The sequence below is a fragment of the Tupaia chinensis genome, unplaced genomic scaffold (assembly GCF_000334495.1).
Source record: "Tupaia chinensis unplaced genomic scaffold, TupChi_1.0 Scaffold142351_1, whole genome shotgun sequence".
In the NCBI taxonomy this organism is placed as follows: Eukaryota; Metazoa; Chordata; class Mammalia; order Scandentia; family Tupaiidae; genus Tupaia; species Tupaia belangeri.
In genome coordinates this window covers 33,529-49,368 of record NW_006202199.1, presented here as the reverse complement: position 1 = coordinate 49,368, position 15,840 = coordinate 33,529, and the positions used below count along the sequence as shown (strand labels likewise).

Genomic DNA, 15,840 nt, shown 5'->3' with positions numbered 1-15,840 from the left:
GTGTCTGGCTTATTTGGAGACTCAGTAACAATCCATTGTGGATACACACTGCACTTTTCACTTTTTTGTACACATTTAGCTTTGTTCCACTTTTTGGCTTTAAGTAATACTGCTGGAAACAATGGTATACAAATAGTCTTCTAGACCAGCAGATGGCGTAGTGCTTGTGTCTCTTAACTCCCACATGGCTGACTGCGATAGAGTTCAGGACCCTGTTATTTCAAACTCATGTCGGGCACGTGTGCATGCATGCCCAAAATCCTAATAAAAGAATGGAGAAGGGACCAGCAGTTAGCGTAATGGCTATGTCGCTGGACTTCCACAGTCAACCACAGTTTGAGTCCCGGACAAGGTGGCTTAACCTCATGCCGGGCACGTGTGCATGCGTGCCCAAGATCCCAAGAAGAGAATGGATGAGAAGGGATTGTGGCGTGGCCATCCCCCCTGGGGGGTGATTTCTTGCTTTCTGTCTCTATGTCTCTCTCTGTCTGTCTGGCAAGTGCACGTGCCCTATAGCAAAAAACTCTCAAAAAAAATAAATAAAAAAAAGAAAGGAGAAGCGATTGCAGCATAGGTTTCCCTCTAGGGGGATGATTTTTCCTTTCTGTCTCTACAGTAAGCACATGCGACCTACAGCAAAAGAACTCTCTAAAAAATAAAAATTAATAAAAATCAAGTTTTCTACACTGGATTGTTATCACTATATAACATAGTCTTTAAATAGTTTAGAAACCCCGATACCAATTTCTGACACTTAAATTATGGATCAGCATTATCTAAATTAAACAGAGAACCTTTTGTCATGAATCTTTCTTTCAAAACCTCAAAAATGATTGTTCTTCATCTAGTATGATGTTTTTCTTCAAAATATTCTAGGAAAATGTTGAATCAATTGCCCAAAAGAAAATAGCATCAAAAAATTGATTTTCCCTAGTGTAGGAATGGAACAAAGTCCAAGTGGCATGTAGAAGCATTGAAAAAAAGATCCCTGTGCGTTGGGACCAAGGAGAGTTCAACAGTTGTTTAGGGCATATTATGAATTATGTCTCCACCATTTTTTTCCAGCAACTTCAAAAATGGTTGTAGATAATTATACCATGAGGAAAGAATTCATCCTCACAGGATTTACAGGTCACCCAGAGCTGAAGACTTTGCTGTTTGTCATGTTCTTGGCCATCTATCTGATAACCATGGTGGGCAATCTTGGTCTGGTGGCCCTAATTCTCACACAACGTCATCTTCATACACCCATGTACATCTTTCTGGGCAACCGGGCTCTTGTGGATGCCTGCTGCTCCTGTGCCATTACTCCTAAGATGCTAGAAAACTTCTTTTCTGAGGACAAAATCATTTCCTTCTCTGAATGTATTGTGCAGTTTTACTTTCTTTGCACTGTTGAGACTGCGGACTGCTTTCTTCTGGCAGCGATGGCTTATGATCGCTATGTGGCCATTTGCAACCCACTGCAGTACCACACCATGATGTCCAAGAAACTCTGCATTCAGATGACCACAGGGGCTTTCACAGCAGGAAACCTACATTCCATGATTCATGTAGGGCTTCTATTTAGGTTAATTTTCTGTGGGTCTAATCACATCAACCACTTTTATTGTGACATCCTTCCCTTGTACAGACTCTCCTGTGTTGACCCCTATGTCAACGAGCTGGTACTATTTGTTTTTGCAGGTTCCATTGAAGTCTTCACCGTAGGTAGTGTTTTAACATCTTATTTCTACATTCTTTCAACTATTTTCAAAATGAAATCCAAAGAAGGAAGAGTCAAAGCTTTATCTACCTGTGCATCCCACTTTTTATCAGTTTCATTATTCTATGGATCTATTTTCTTCATGTACATTAGACCAAATTTACTTGAAGAAGGGGATAAAGATATACCAGCTGGTATTTTGTTTACGATAGTAGTTCCCTTGCTAAACCCTTTTATTTATAGCCTGAGAAATAAGGAAGTGATAAATGTCTTTAAAAAAATTCTGAGAAAAAAATAATCTCAGGAGAGTTTGAAAGAAATGACATATACTAGAGCTTAATTATCTAAATGCAGCAACAACTTCCATGAAAAATTACAAAGACCCAACAGACCAGAGTTAGGTAAGTTAGTAGACTATATTATAATGTAATCAAATTGCACAGAAATATACCAGAAGGGAACACATGCAGAATGGAATGTACCAGCAAGATCTAAGGGTGCAGCCAAATCATGATCTGTGTTGGCATCAGTGATTATCAATGCTCAAAAGACAAAAGAGGAGTAGTTTCAACGACATTAGGGAGGAGCATTGTCTAGCGAGGAGAGAGCTGGAGTGTAAGCAAAGGTGTCAAGTCAAAGTCAATTACTGCAGTTCCACATAAAGTCCTCATGGAGTTAAAGAACTAAATACAGGATGCCAGCTTTCAAGAGTAGTTACCTTTAGAGAGTTTCATCCCATTCTATATGCAATTACTGCAGTTCCACATAAAGTCCTCATGGAGTTAAAGAACTAAATACAGGATGCCAGCTTTCAAGAAAGTTTCATCCCCTTCTATATGTCCATGCATAAAAATGTTTAACATGAAGTCCCAAAGAGTCAGACCTCCCAGAGGACTTGTAGAGTCTCTGTTGTCAGTGAGTTATACTAAACATCTGTGCTCTTCTTCCTGACAGGAAGGAAGGGTTCCACAAGAGGATCTCTACTTGGGTCATATTATGTATAGCCTTGAAAACAGAATGATGCCGTTGAACTGTAGATAATTTTCTAAAATATTTTTTTCTTTTCACTATTGCTAACACTTAACTTGTGGAATATGGGTAAAATAAAATATTTTCCATAGACTAACTTTCCAGTAATTTGCTCAACATATATTTACTGAGATTCTTGTATGTGAAACCACTATTCTTGGTACCAGATATATCATTAGAAAATATCAGTTTTTCCATCTTCTTAAAGAATATAAATGGCCATGATTTTATGTACAAACTTCTGAATCAAGGAGACCAATATCAAATAATAGAAAAACTCCTTATCCAACTTCTCTCTACTTTTTTTTAAGTTTTGTTATTTCTTTGATTAGCGTGAGAAATGGAGAGAGAATGTTCAACAAATTCTCAGGTCTCAATCCTTCTCAGCCTGCCAGAACCATGGGCACTCATTCCTTTTGTCCAGAGATATCCCAAACTTCTCTGGGAGTTTGAATGTCACCCTGACTCCACTCACAAAACTGTCCTTGAGAATTACGTCATACTGACTTCCATCTCAGTGAACACCAACTACTCCCTTGTCATATTCTTTTGTTCTCAACTAGAGTCTTTATACCTAGCCCTTAGATTATTGGGTTGTTAGGAAATTCATGATGCTTTTCTGCATTGAAAAACAAAGGAAAATATTGATGACTTTCCCGACAGTAAAATATTACAAAGACTTTCCAAAAACTAATCTTATGGAACAAAATTGGACTTTGGAACTATCCTCAAATGTAAGATTTTCCTTTCATCCATTCTCACTACTTTAAATTTCAAAAGTATGTTCAGCTAAGAAATAATTGAAGTTGACAATATGTCACTGCCCTGTTCTCCTCTTAAATTTGCAACAAGTCAGAACTTTCCAACCTGATGCCTAAAATACAGGAAATGTCACTGGTCAAAATAAAATTATAGCCAGATTTCATTGGAGGATTATGCGTAATGAGGAGGATAAAAAAATCTCATTCTGTGACTCCTTTTAAAATCTTGACCCAGGGACCAGTAGATGGCATGGTTGTTAAGGAGTTGGACTCCCACAGTGTTTTTGTTTGTTTGTTTGTTTGTTTGTTTGTTTTGTTTTTTTGGAGAGATTTTCACTGTAGGGCGCGTGCGCTCGCCAGACAGACAGAGAGAGACATAGAGACAGAAAGCGAGAAATCACCCCCCAGGGGGGATGGTCACGCAGCAATCCCTTCTCCTCCACTCTCCTCTCGGGATCTTGGGCACGCACGCACACGCGCCCCGTGTGAGTTTTAAGCCACCGGGTCCGGGACGCGAACCGCGGTCGACTACGTGGGAGTCCAGCGACATAGCCATTACGCTAACTGCTGGTTCCCGATTCCCACAGTGTTGACAGCAGTTCGAGTCCTGGATCCAGCAGCTTCAATATCATGTTGGGTGCATGTGTGTGCATGTCCAAAATACCAGGAGGAGAATGGAAGAAAAGGGATTGCAGCATGACTATCCTCCCTGGGAGGTGATTTATCATTTTCTCTCTCACTGTCTCTCCAACACATCCACATGCCCTATGACGAAACCTTAAAAAAAAAAAAAAATTCTTCAGGCCCAGCCTTGGTGTACACACTGGTAAAACATTGATGTTTCACAGGGTAAAACCACCTAAAAGGCCCAGGTTCAATTCCCAGTCCACCTTTAAAGCCAAACTCTGTGCTTCCAGTCCCAACTGCGTAAGAGTTGAGAGGTTGAACCATGAAAATCATGAGAGGGTGAGACTCTTTCCAAAAAAACAAAAAACTTAATGTGAATCTCAGGATATGGTTTAATGTGTCAAGATGGGACTATAAGGACTTGCATGCAGAAGAGGGAAAACATCATGCTTTTACTAGGAGATCTTTCCTACATCATTGTAAATAAAAGCCCTCATTCCACTTGTGGATGTGCCCAAGTCTTTAATGTCTTTCAAACATTTTAAGCTCATATCATGAGGTTTTATTTTTATGAACTGAAATTGTGTTAATTTGTTTATTTAAACAAAATTTTAATGAAAAATGTAATTTTCAACTTACTTTTCAAAGAAAATAAGCTCGTTAGTGTATTGAGTTTCTTTCTTTTAAAATGTACATTAAATTGTCTTTAGTACCAGTAATATATATATATACACATATATATGTGTGTGTGTGTGCTCACCAGAAAGACAGAGAGAGACAGAAAGACAGAAAGTGAGAAATCACCTTCCAGGTGGGATGGCCATGCTGCAATCCCTTCTCCTCCATTCTCTCAGGATCTTGGGCACTCAGACACACGCATGAGTTTAAGTCACCAGGTCCAGAACTCAAACCACAGTCAACCACATGGGAATCCAGGAATGTAGCCATTACGCCATCTGCTGGTCCCAGTACCAGTAGTATTATAATAGGCAAGAAAAAAAGGTATGCTGTGATACAAAACAACAAAAATATATAATAAGTATGTTCTTTGAAAAGTATGTTCTATAACTATATTTTCAAGATATATTTGTAACTTAAATCCATAGTCCATAACTCACAAGTCACAAGTAGAATACTTATATTTTCCTGTAAATCTTTACATTGTACTAACACCATGAAAAATTTACTCCTGGGGAACCAGGAGTTAGCGTAATGGCTATGTCACTGAACTCCCATGTAGTCAACCGTGGTTCGAGTCCTGGACCCGGTGACTTAAACTTATGCCAGGCATGTGTGCATGTGTGCCCAAGATCCCGAGAGGAGAATGGAGTAGAAGAGATTGTGCCATGCCCATCCCCCCTAGGGAGTGATTTCTCACTTTCTGTCTCTCTGTCTCTGTTTTTCTGGTGAGCGCACATGCCCGATAGAAAAAACTTCTCCAAAAAAGAAAAAGAATTGAACTGAAACCAGTACATAGTCCTTAAATTTTATTTGGAAATAGGCATTTGCCTTATTCTCTAGGTCTCAAGGTATGCCCCTAATTACTCCAAATTAGTGTGTCTTTGATGTGTAGAATATTAAACCTCCCAGGCTGTACTCTGATACCAATGCCAAGTAAATCCCCTCAGGTTTATTTTGAATATTTGAACCATTGTCTACCAATGACATATATACAAGCCATTGACCTGTTTATAGAAATAGTCTCCTAAATGAATCATGAGGATAGAATGTTGGATGCCTTTGAAAAAATAGCATCAGGCAAACAATTTGCATCTAGGATACTCTTATCAGGGAAATCCAGGTGAGAAAACAATTTTAAATGTATTTGACTAGAAACACTAATCTCCAAAAACATGTTTCTTTATGTTCTTTAGGGGTTTTTTTCCATAAGAATTCTTAGTTTCCTTGTATTCACTTTGGCAGCACATAAACCAAAATTAGAATGTTAAGTTTCCAATTTTTTAAGATTCTTAAGGTTTTCTTTAGATTAATCTCTCATCCAAGTGCTAAATGAATATCATTCATTTCTGAATTCAGAATAAGCCTGAATTTCACTTCACCCAAAACTAAGATCATACAATTATAGTATCAACAGAATATATTAGTAAAGGCTTTGAAACATCTTTGAATGTTGTGGATTCCCATTTAACTTTACAGTTTACATAAAATGGATTATCAGCCTCTTCCAAGAAATTTTTGCGTTAGACATTCTCTATGCATTAAGCAAATTAGATTAATAAGAAACATAATTTCAAGGCAGTCTTTTACACTTGCAATATTACATAGTGTTATATTAAATTTTTTTGCTTCTTAGAATAGCAAAATATCAATGCAAAACTTATTTTTGTCTGGTCATTTTTAATCAACTTAAAAATTGATACTAGGAGACTAATAGGTGGCATGAAGTTAGGGGCAGCTGGATCCCACATGGCCAACAGTGCAGTGCAATCCTGAACCCTGCGGTTTAAGAAACATGCTGGGTGTGTGTGCACATACACTCAAAGTCCTGAGAGGATAGTGGAGTAGAAGGGATTGCAGTGTAGCCATCCCATTGGGCGGGATGGGTGACTTTCTCACTCTCCTACTGGATCTCTGTCTCTCACCGGTGAGCATACACACCCTATAACAAAATTAAAATTTAAAAAAAGAAAAAGAAAAAGAAACATTTATACAAGGAAATCTTGTATACAAGACTTCAAGCTAGCAAGGGTAAAGTATTTAACAACATTACTCAAATTTTATGGATATAAAGTTAGTTTTTAAATAGTATTCCTAAAGGCATAATCCCCAAATAACCTGAGATTAACACTCAGCAATAGTTTCAGGAAGCCCTCTGCTCCTCAAAGAAAAGAGAGATCTTGTAGCTTACAGAATACTTTCCCCATTCTGGAAATGTAGAGTGCAGCTATGGTCGCTGACTATCCAGAAAACTATCAATCCAGAAACATCTAGGAGGGTCAGCTGACTTTTTAAAGAAAGAGAGTAGTGCAGAGCAGGCCCCAGATCAAAAATTATTCACAAGGTCATTAAATTACTAAAAGTAGATTAAAATCAAACATTCCCCAATACATTAGAATGCCTGTCTATAAGGACATATCTAAAGGATTGATAATGGAAGCTTTAATAATTTACTGAACTTTTAGTAAGTGTAAACATCATAGAAGATTGTGCAAACACTTGGTTTTTAAAATGGTAAAAGTTGACAAAACAGAGCTATCATTTTTTTATGGAAGCGTGTGACCTTAACAATTCGTTACTACGAGATTTGAGTGTATTCCTGAATGGTTTGAGATATATGCAAGACTTCTTTTAAAAAGTGTTATTTTTAATTGTTGAAGTTATTATAACAGCCATAGGGTAAGAAATTTCTTAAGTATATTCAGGTGACATTACCCACTGCAGAATTATAAATTGCAGAAAATATTAATTGCATTTCCAAAGATTATTATAGAGTTTCCAATTAGTATAACATAGGGAACTAAGAGCATGTAATTTCACTTAGTTAATAAAAAAGTTAATGTCTAATTATAAAAGGGATAGTCATTGTAGACAATTTAAAACACAGAAAAAAACTGATCTATAATTTTTACATGTCAAAAACTAGTAATAACATGTGATATGTTTCCATGCTACTATTTTTACTCCTTACGTAGGTAGTTATTTTGAGAGTAGGATTATGTATATAAAATTTTCTTTTATTCATAAAATGCTTGAGTACATTTTATTATTAAACAAATTATTATAAATAAACACTCTTTTTAATGATTGTAGCATAACTGATCATTTAGATTATTCATATTTATTTAATCATACTGTCTTAATGGTTATCATTTCAATGTTTTTAATTTCTCCCTATCAAAAGTAATATTAAAAGGAATATTATTATATATAAACTATTTTCTGAGGTACTAATTATTACTTTCTGATAGATTTATCATTAACTGTCAGAATGTTAACCTTCAGGAGTTCCTTTAATTTGTTAATAAATTATTTTCCAAGGATTGCTACAGTTTAGTAAACTACCAAGAATACAATTAGATTTCTATTTTACTGTATTCTAAACAGCACCATATATTTTCATTTCTTTTTTAAAAAAAAAACTTGCTATTTGAATAGGCAAAATAAATATGCCTTCATAGCTATTTCAAATGATCTTTCTCAATAACAAATTCAAAGATCTTTAATTTGTTGAAAAATGGTTTACTTTTTAATTTTTCTGCCTGACCCTTTATCTCATTTTTAGTGATTATTTTTACTGACTTACATAAGCTTTTCATTTTTTAATTAGCCAGAGGGTACATATGCTTGCAGAAGAGAGACAGAGAGAGACAGAGGATAAGATAGCACCCCCATGGAGAATGGTCATACCACAATCCTGTCTCCTCCATCTTACCCTCCTTTAGAGATTTTAAGCATGCATACACCCCCACCTAGCGTGTTTCTCTACCTGTCAGGTCTAAGATTCATACTATGCTATCAGGCATGTGAGATCCAACTGCCTTCACCACTACACCATGGGCTGGCCCTTGTAAGTATATGGAGTAAAACCATAGAAACATTGTAATATTTATTGAAAGTAATCTGCCAGTTCATATTTGACATTAAATTTTTCCCCATAAGTAATAAACATTTTACTTCAACTAAATGCAATAGAACAACAAAATAAGAAGTTTTGATCATTGTAAAGTAGACAAGAAAAAAATCTCATACTGTTTTCAAAACTTTAAAATCTTGAGCTTCATTCTATTCTGATGAATTATATGTAAACAATTGGGAAATTACTCGACACTTCTTTTCTGGAAATTCACCTTTTCAGAATGCTTTTAAACTCAATTATTTTGTTCAAAGCGTTGTTACTACTAGAACATTAAACTAAAGAGCATTTGAAAAGATTATTCAAACTAAATTGTAATTGTCTTCAGGGTCTCAGACTGCTACATTCATTAACCTGATAAAAAGTAAAACCTTCACTAGCTATACCTCCATTCTCTCCATAAGAGAATGTGGGAACAAGCTAGCTAACCTCAACAACCTTAAGTCCTAAACCTGAGCAACTTTAGCTAGGTTAATTTATACTTTTTAAAGCACTATGCTTTCATCACTTGTGAATAACAATTAAAATCTTAAGATATAGCCTCTCCAAAAAAAAAAAAAAAAAAATCTTGAGCTTCATTCTATTCTGATGAGTTTTATGTAAACAATTGGGAAATTACTTGACACTTCTTTCCTGGAAATTCACCTTTTCTGAACGCTCTTAAACTCAATTATTTTCTTCAAAATGTTGTTACTACTAGAACATAAGAGCATTTGAAAAGATTATTCAAACTAAATTGTAATTGTCTTCAGGGTCTCAGACTGCTACATTCATTAACCTGATAAAAAGTAAAACCTTCACTAGCTATACCTCCATTCTCTCCATAAGAGAATGTGGGAACAAGCTAGCTAACCTCAACAACCTTAAGTCCTAAACCTGAGCAACTTTAGCTAGGTTAATTTATACTTTTTAAAGCACTATGCTTTCATCACTTGTGAATAACAATTAAAATCTTAAGATATAGCGGGGGAAGCAGTTGGCATAATGGCTATGTCGCTGGACTCACATGTAGTCGACCACAGTTCAAGTCCCAGACCTGATGGCTTAAACTCATGCCAGGTGCGTGTGTATGCATACCCAAGATCCCAAATCCTAAAAGGAGAATAGAGGAGAAGGAATTGTGGCGTGGCCATCCCCTCTGGGGGAGTGATTTCTTGCTTTCTGTCTCTCTGTCTTGCTCTGTCTTTCTGGTGAGCACATGTACCCTATAGCAAAAACCTCTCCCAAAAAAAATAATAATAATAAATAAATAAATAAATAATAAAGATATATATTGTGATAAATGAAAATGAGTTATAGGGATAGTATTCATGAGTTACAAGATCAGGTTGTCTAAGACACACAGTGGAATCAGCACAAGAAGTAACTTACGAAGTGCTCTGCATAGAGGAAAACATAATATGAATATTCCAGAATATTAAACTAGACTGCCATTCCACTCAAAAAAGTGTACCTAAGTCCCTCATTTCCTTATCTGGGCTCATTTCCTTTTGACATTTGACTTTATTCATAGATTTTTGGCATTTAAATAACCCACATTATCCGTTTCAACTCTCTCCTCAACATAGGATTTCTCCTATGTTGTTGAATAGCATTGACATCTTTTATAGACATGCACACATGAATGATTTCACATTACAAGCATGCAAATAAAGGAGCTGGGAATTTTAGGACAGCCTTTTGTTCTTTGCCCTCCTCTCTACTTTCCTCCATTCTTCCATCCAAATCACACCCTTTCCCTGCCAGGAGTATAAATATCTTGTGAACAGCCTACTTTTTTCCCAAAACACTTATTTCTCAATGTGTATTACACTAATATTGAAGATAATAAATTGATAGAAATATGTAAATGAAAATAATTTTTTAAATTACTGTAGTAGATTAGATACAGCATAAAATTTGTCCTTTTAGCTATATTGGCGTGTGCAGTTCAGTGGTATTAGTGCATTGACAGTGTTGTGCAACTATCATTACCAGCCATCTCCAGAAGGTTTTCCACCTTTCCAAACTGAAACTATGTTCCTTTTAAACAATAAATCCCCTTCTTCTCTTCACCATGGTAACTACAAGTGAATTTTCTGTCTCTATAAATGTGACTATGCTAGGAACCCAAGAAAGTAGACCTATCATTATCTGTCCTTTTGTGTCTAGCTTATTTCACTTACATAATTTCATCAATACTATAACATGTTAGAATTTCAGACCTATTGGGACCAGCAGTTAGCGTAATTGCTATGTCACTGAACTCCCATGTAGTCGACCGCAGTTTGAGTCCCAGACTAGGTGGCTTAAACTCACACCGGGCACGTGTGCGTGCGTGCCCAAGATCCCAAGAGAGAAATGGAGGAGAAGGGATTGAGGCATGGCCATCCTCCCCTGGGGGGTGATTTCTCACTTTCTGTCTCTGTCTCTCTCTGTCTCTCTGGCGAACGCACACGCCCTATAGCAAAAACATCTCCCAAAAAAAAGAATTTCAGACCTATTGAAGACTCAAAAATAATCCATTCTAGATACATACGGCACTTTTTATAACCATTCATCTTTCCATAGACATTTACCTTAGTTCCACCTTTTGGCTATCTTAAGTCATACTGATGGAAGCATTAGTGTCAAAAAATAATCTTCTATGCAGCATTGTTAGCACTGTGTAACATAGTCATTTAAATTCTTTAGGAACCCTGAAACCAATTGATGACACTTAAATTATAAATGCGCTTTACTTGGAACATACCGAGAACCTTTTTTTCATTAACATTTCTTTTAAGACCCCAAAACTGATCATTCTTCATTTAGACTAATGTTTTTCTTCAAAATAATCTAGGAAAATGTAAAATCAATTGCCCAAAAGAAAATAGTTTGTTAAGGTTGATTCTCCCCTGAGATGAGAATGCACCAAAATTCTAATGGCATATAGAAGCACTGAGAAAATGATCCCTGCCCTTCTGCACCAAAGAGAGTCCAGAAGGACCAAGGAGAGTTAAACAGTTGTTTAGGGAATACTACACATTATGTCTACATCATTTCTTTCACAGAATTCAGAAATGGTTGAAGATAATTATACCATGAAAAACGAATTTATCCTCACAGGACTTACAGGTAACCCAAAGTTGAAGACGTTGCTGTTTGTCTTGTTCTTGGCCATCTATCTGATCACTACAGTAGGAAATCTTGGTTTGGTGGCCCTAATTCTTACTCAACATCGTCTTCACACACCCATGTACATCTTTCTAGGCAACCTTCCTGCTGCTCCTGTGCCATTACTCCTAAGATGCTAGAGAACTTAGTTTCTGAGGACAAAAGAATTTCCCTTTATGAATGTATGGTTCAGTTTTACTTTTTTTGCACTGTTGATACTGCAGACTGCTTTCTTCTGGCAGCCATGGCTTATGATCGCTATGTGGCCATTTGCAGCCCTCTGCAGTACCACACCATGATGTCCAAGAAACTCTGCATTCAGATGACCACAGGAACCTACATTGTTGGAAGCCTACATGCCCTGATTGAAGTAGGGCTACTATTTAGGTTAGCCTTCTGTGGGCCTAATCACATCAACCACTTTTATTGTGACATTCTTCCCTTGTACAGACTCTCCTGTGTTGACCCTTATGTCAATGAGCTGGTACTATTCGTTTTTGCAGGTTCCATTGGAGTCTTCACCATAGGTAGTGTTTTAGTATCTTATTTCTACATTCTTTCAACTATTTTCAAAATGAAATCCAAAGAGGGAAAAGTCAAAGCCTTTTCTACCTGTGCATCCCACTTTGTATCAGTTTCCTTATTCTATGGATCTATTTTCTTCATGTATATTAGACCAAATTTCCTTAAAGAAGGGGATAAAGATATACCAGCTGGTATTTTGTTTACAATAGTAGTTCCCTTACTAAACCCTTTTATTTATAGCCTGAGAAATAAAGAAGTAACAAGTGTCTTAAAAAAACTTCTGAAGAAAAAGTAATCTCAAGGAAGTTTGAGGTAATGAGACATACTACAGCTTGATTATCTAAATGCAGCAATAATTTTCAAGAAAATTTATAAATACCTAACGGGCAAGAGGTAGCTAAGTTATTAGGCTATATTATAATGCAATCGAATTGTACAGAAATACGGCAGAAAAGAACATACACAGAATGGAATGAACCGGCTAGATCTAATGATGCTGCCACATCATGGACTGTGTTGGCATCAGTGATCTCCAACACCAAAAAGAAAACAGAAAAATAGTTTTAATGCCATTTTGGGGAGCATCCTGTAGTTCCAAAAAAACTGCTGTGGAAGAAAGGTGTGAAATCAAAGTCAATACTGCAGTTCCCCGTTAAGGTCCTCATGGAGTTACAGAACTAAGTACAGAAGAGTATTTCAAGAGCAGTTAACCTGTAGAGAGTTTCATCTCCTTCCATATGGACATGCATAAAAATGTGTAATATGAAGTTCCAAATAGTCAAACCTCACAGAGGACTTGTAGAGTCTTTGCTGTCAGTGAGTTAGACTAAACCTCTGTGCTCCTCTTCCAAACAGGTGAAGGAGGGGTTAACAAGAGGAACTCAACTTGGGGCATGCTATGTCAACACGTGAATAAAGTAAGATGCAGTTGACTTGTAGACAGAATTTTCTAGAATAGCTTTTTTCCAAAATTGCAAACACTTAAGTTGTAGAATATGGGTAAAACCAAACAATTTCATGTGACAGACATCATTGTTTTTGGTAGTTAAACAAAACAAATATTTTTCAGAACTTCAGAAAACTAGATTTTAAAGATAATTTTTTAATTATTTGTTTTGTTTATGACTCTGTAATAAGACAATATATTCTTAACTATTTCTGGAAAAATATCATTGATTAATTCTTCAAATTACTAAAAACCTAACACATGGCTGGCCACTCACACATGACCCTCACATCTCCTCTCTGCCTAATCAAACACTCTCCAGTTCGTGGGTAGTAGTAAAGAGCAATTCGTAATACTCCAAACACTTCGCAAAATGTATTCATATGGAACAAAGTAGGCCTGGAATGATCCTCAAATGTGAGGCCTTCCTTTCATCCATGCTCTCTGCTTAGAATTTCAAAGGTATGTTAAATAAAGAAAACTCTTGCTTATAATTATTAATTGTAGTAATTACAATTATTCCTTCAACATCACACTCATAGTAAGCCCATGTTTCTTCTGCTCTTTGGTCATCTATATTTTTTACAATGCTAAAGTAAAAAGTTTAGATTAAGTTATGATACCAATTCTTCCTATAAGTTGTATGTCACCACAAAAGTTCCTAAATATGAATAGACAAAATAAACTAAATGAATAAAGTTGGCAGCTTCACATCACCTGACTTCAAATTATACTGCAACCTAGAGGAACCAAAACAGCATGTCACTGACATAGGATCAGACTCACAGACCAATGGAAGAGCCAATAAAGAACTCAGAAATAGGGACCAGCAATTAGCATAATGGCTATGTCGCTGAACTTCCATGTAGTCGATCACGGTTCAAGTCCCGGACCTGGTGGCTTAAACTCATGCTGGGCGTGTGTCTGTGCATGCCCAAGATCCAGAGAGAAGAATGGAGGAGAAGGGATTGCAGTGTGGCCATTCCACCTGGGGGGGTGATTTTTCACTTTCTGTCTTTCTGGTGAGAGGACGCATCCTATAGCAAAAACCTCTCAAAAAAAAAAAGAAAAAGAAAAAAAGAACTCAGAAATTAATGTATGCACTTAAAATTAGACAGACATGATTACATCGAATTAAACATGATTAAAAATTGAACATGATTACACTCATAAAACAAAATAAACAAGAGTGAAGAGACAATCCACAAAGCAGAAAATATTTGCAAGCTTTACATAAAATATATTGATAAGGTTAAGTTCCAAAAGATGTTAGAAACTCAAAAAACCTCAATAGCAAGAACAAACAACCTGAATTTAAAAGTGGCAGAAGACCTGAAAAGTATTTCTCTGAAGAAGACATAGAAATGCGAACAAGTCTAAAAATAGAGAAAAGGGCTCTCAGAGTCAATAATGATCAAGGATATGCAAATCAAAACCACGATAAGATATCACCAAATTACTGTTGGTTAGGAGTTATCATAAAGACAAGTCATAAACAAGTGTTGACAAGGATGTGGAGAAAGGGATTGCTTATATACTATTGGTGTGAATGTTACTTAATATAGCCATTTTGGAAAATAATATAAATATTTCTTTAAAAAAAAAAAAGTAAAACTACTGTGTGACCCAACAATTCCACTACTGGATACATAGCCAAAGAAAATGACGTCAGTATAGTGAGAAGCTACCTGCATGCCCACAGTTATTACAACACTGTTCACAATACCCCAGATATGGACTCACTCTAAATGTCCATAACACATGAATGTATAGAGAAAAGATGGTATACATACACAATGGAAAACTATTCAGCCCTAGGAAAGAATAAATCCTGGCATTTGCAAGAACATAGATAAATCTGGAGACACTATGTTTTACAAATTAAGTCAGGCACAAAAGTTTCAAGTGCTGTGTAATTTCATTCATATATAGTAGAATATGAAAATAGGGGTTTCAAAGAACAAGAAAATTAAATAGAAAGCATGGATTTCAAAGAACAAGATAATAGAATATTGGTTACTAAACACTGGGATGGTTGGGAGAGGAGGAGGCAGGAGATGTTGGGCAAATTATACTTATTTATGATTGGATAGGACAAATACATTTCAGGAGAGCTATTGTACCAAAAGGTGCCTATATTTAATAGCAACACATTATATTCTCAAAAATTGTAAAGAGTGGATATTATTTGCTCTCAGCACAAAAATGATTAACTACACAAGATAAGACATTAGTCGATTAGCTAGATTTAACCATTCAAAATATCATGTTGTGCAGGATAAAAGCATAAAACATTATCTGTTAATTTTTTAAAAATAAGTAGAAACATGAATAAAGCCTGTATTGTGAAAGTATAGAACTCATTGTGAAAGTAAGAATATATGGGATCAGCAATTGGTGTAATGGCTGTGTTGCTGAACTCCAACGTAGTTGACTGCAGTTCGAGTCCTGGACCTGGCAGCTTAAACTCTCACCGGGCATGTGTGCATGCATGCCCAAGATCCTGAGAGGAGAATGG

At 36.2% G+C, this 15,840-nt stretch overlaps 1 protein-coding gene and 1 pseudogene across 1 annotated transcript; both read left to right on the top strand.

Annotated features, from left to right (window-relative positions):
• The first annotated feature begins 1,076 nt into the window (after positions 1 to 1,076).
• LOC102474200 (olfactory receptor 5K1) lies at positions 1,077 to 2,003 on the top strand. Its single transcript, XM_014582126.1, has one exon. It carries the CDS (start codon positions 1,077 to 1,079, stop codon positions 2,001 to 2,003), a length of 927 nt encoding a protein of 308 aa, XP_014437612.1.
• A 9,754-nt stretch (positions 2,004 to 11,757) lies between these two features.
• On the top strand, positions 11,758 to 12,671 carry LOC102473780 (olfactory receptor 5K1-like; annotated as a pseudogene).
• The last annotated feature ends 3,169 nt before the right edge of the window (positions 12,672 to 15,840 follow it).

What these genes read in the sequence shown, in the direction of transcription:
- LOC102474200 (XM_014582126.1), top strand. Translation starts at nt 1,077, where the DNA reads ATGGTTGTAGATAATTATACCATGAGGAAAGAATTCATCCTCACAGGA.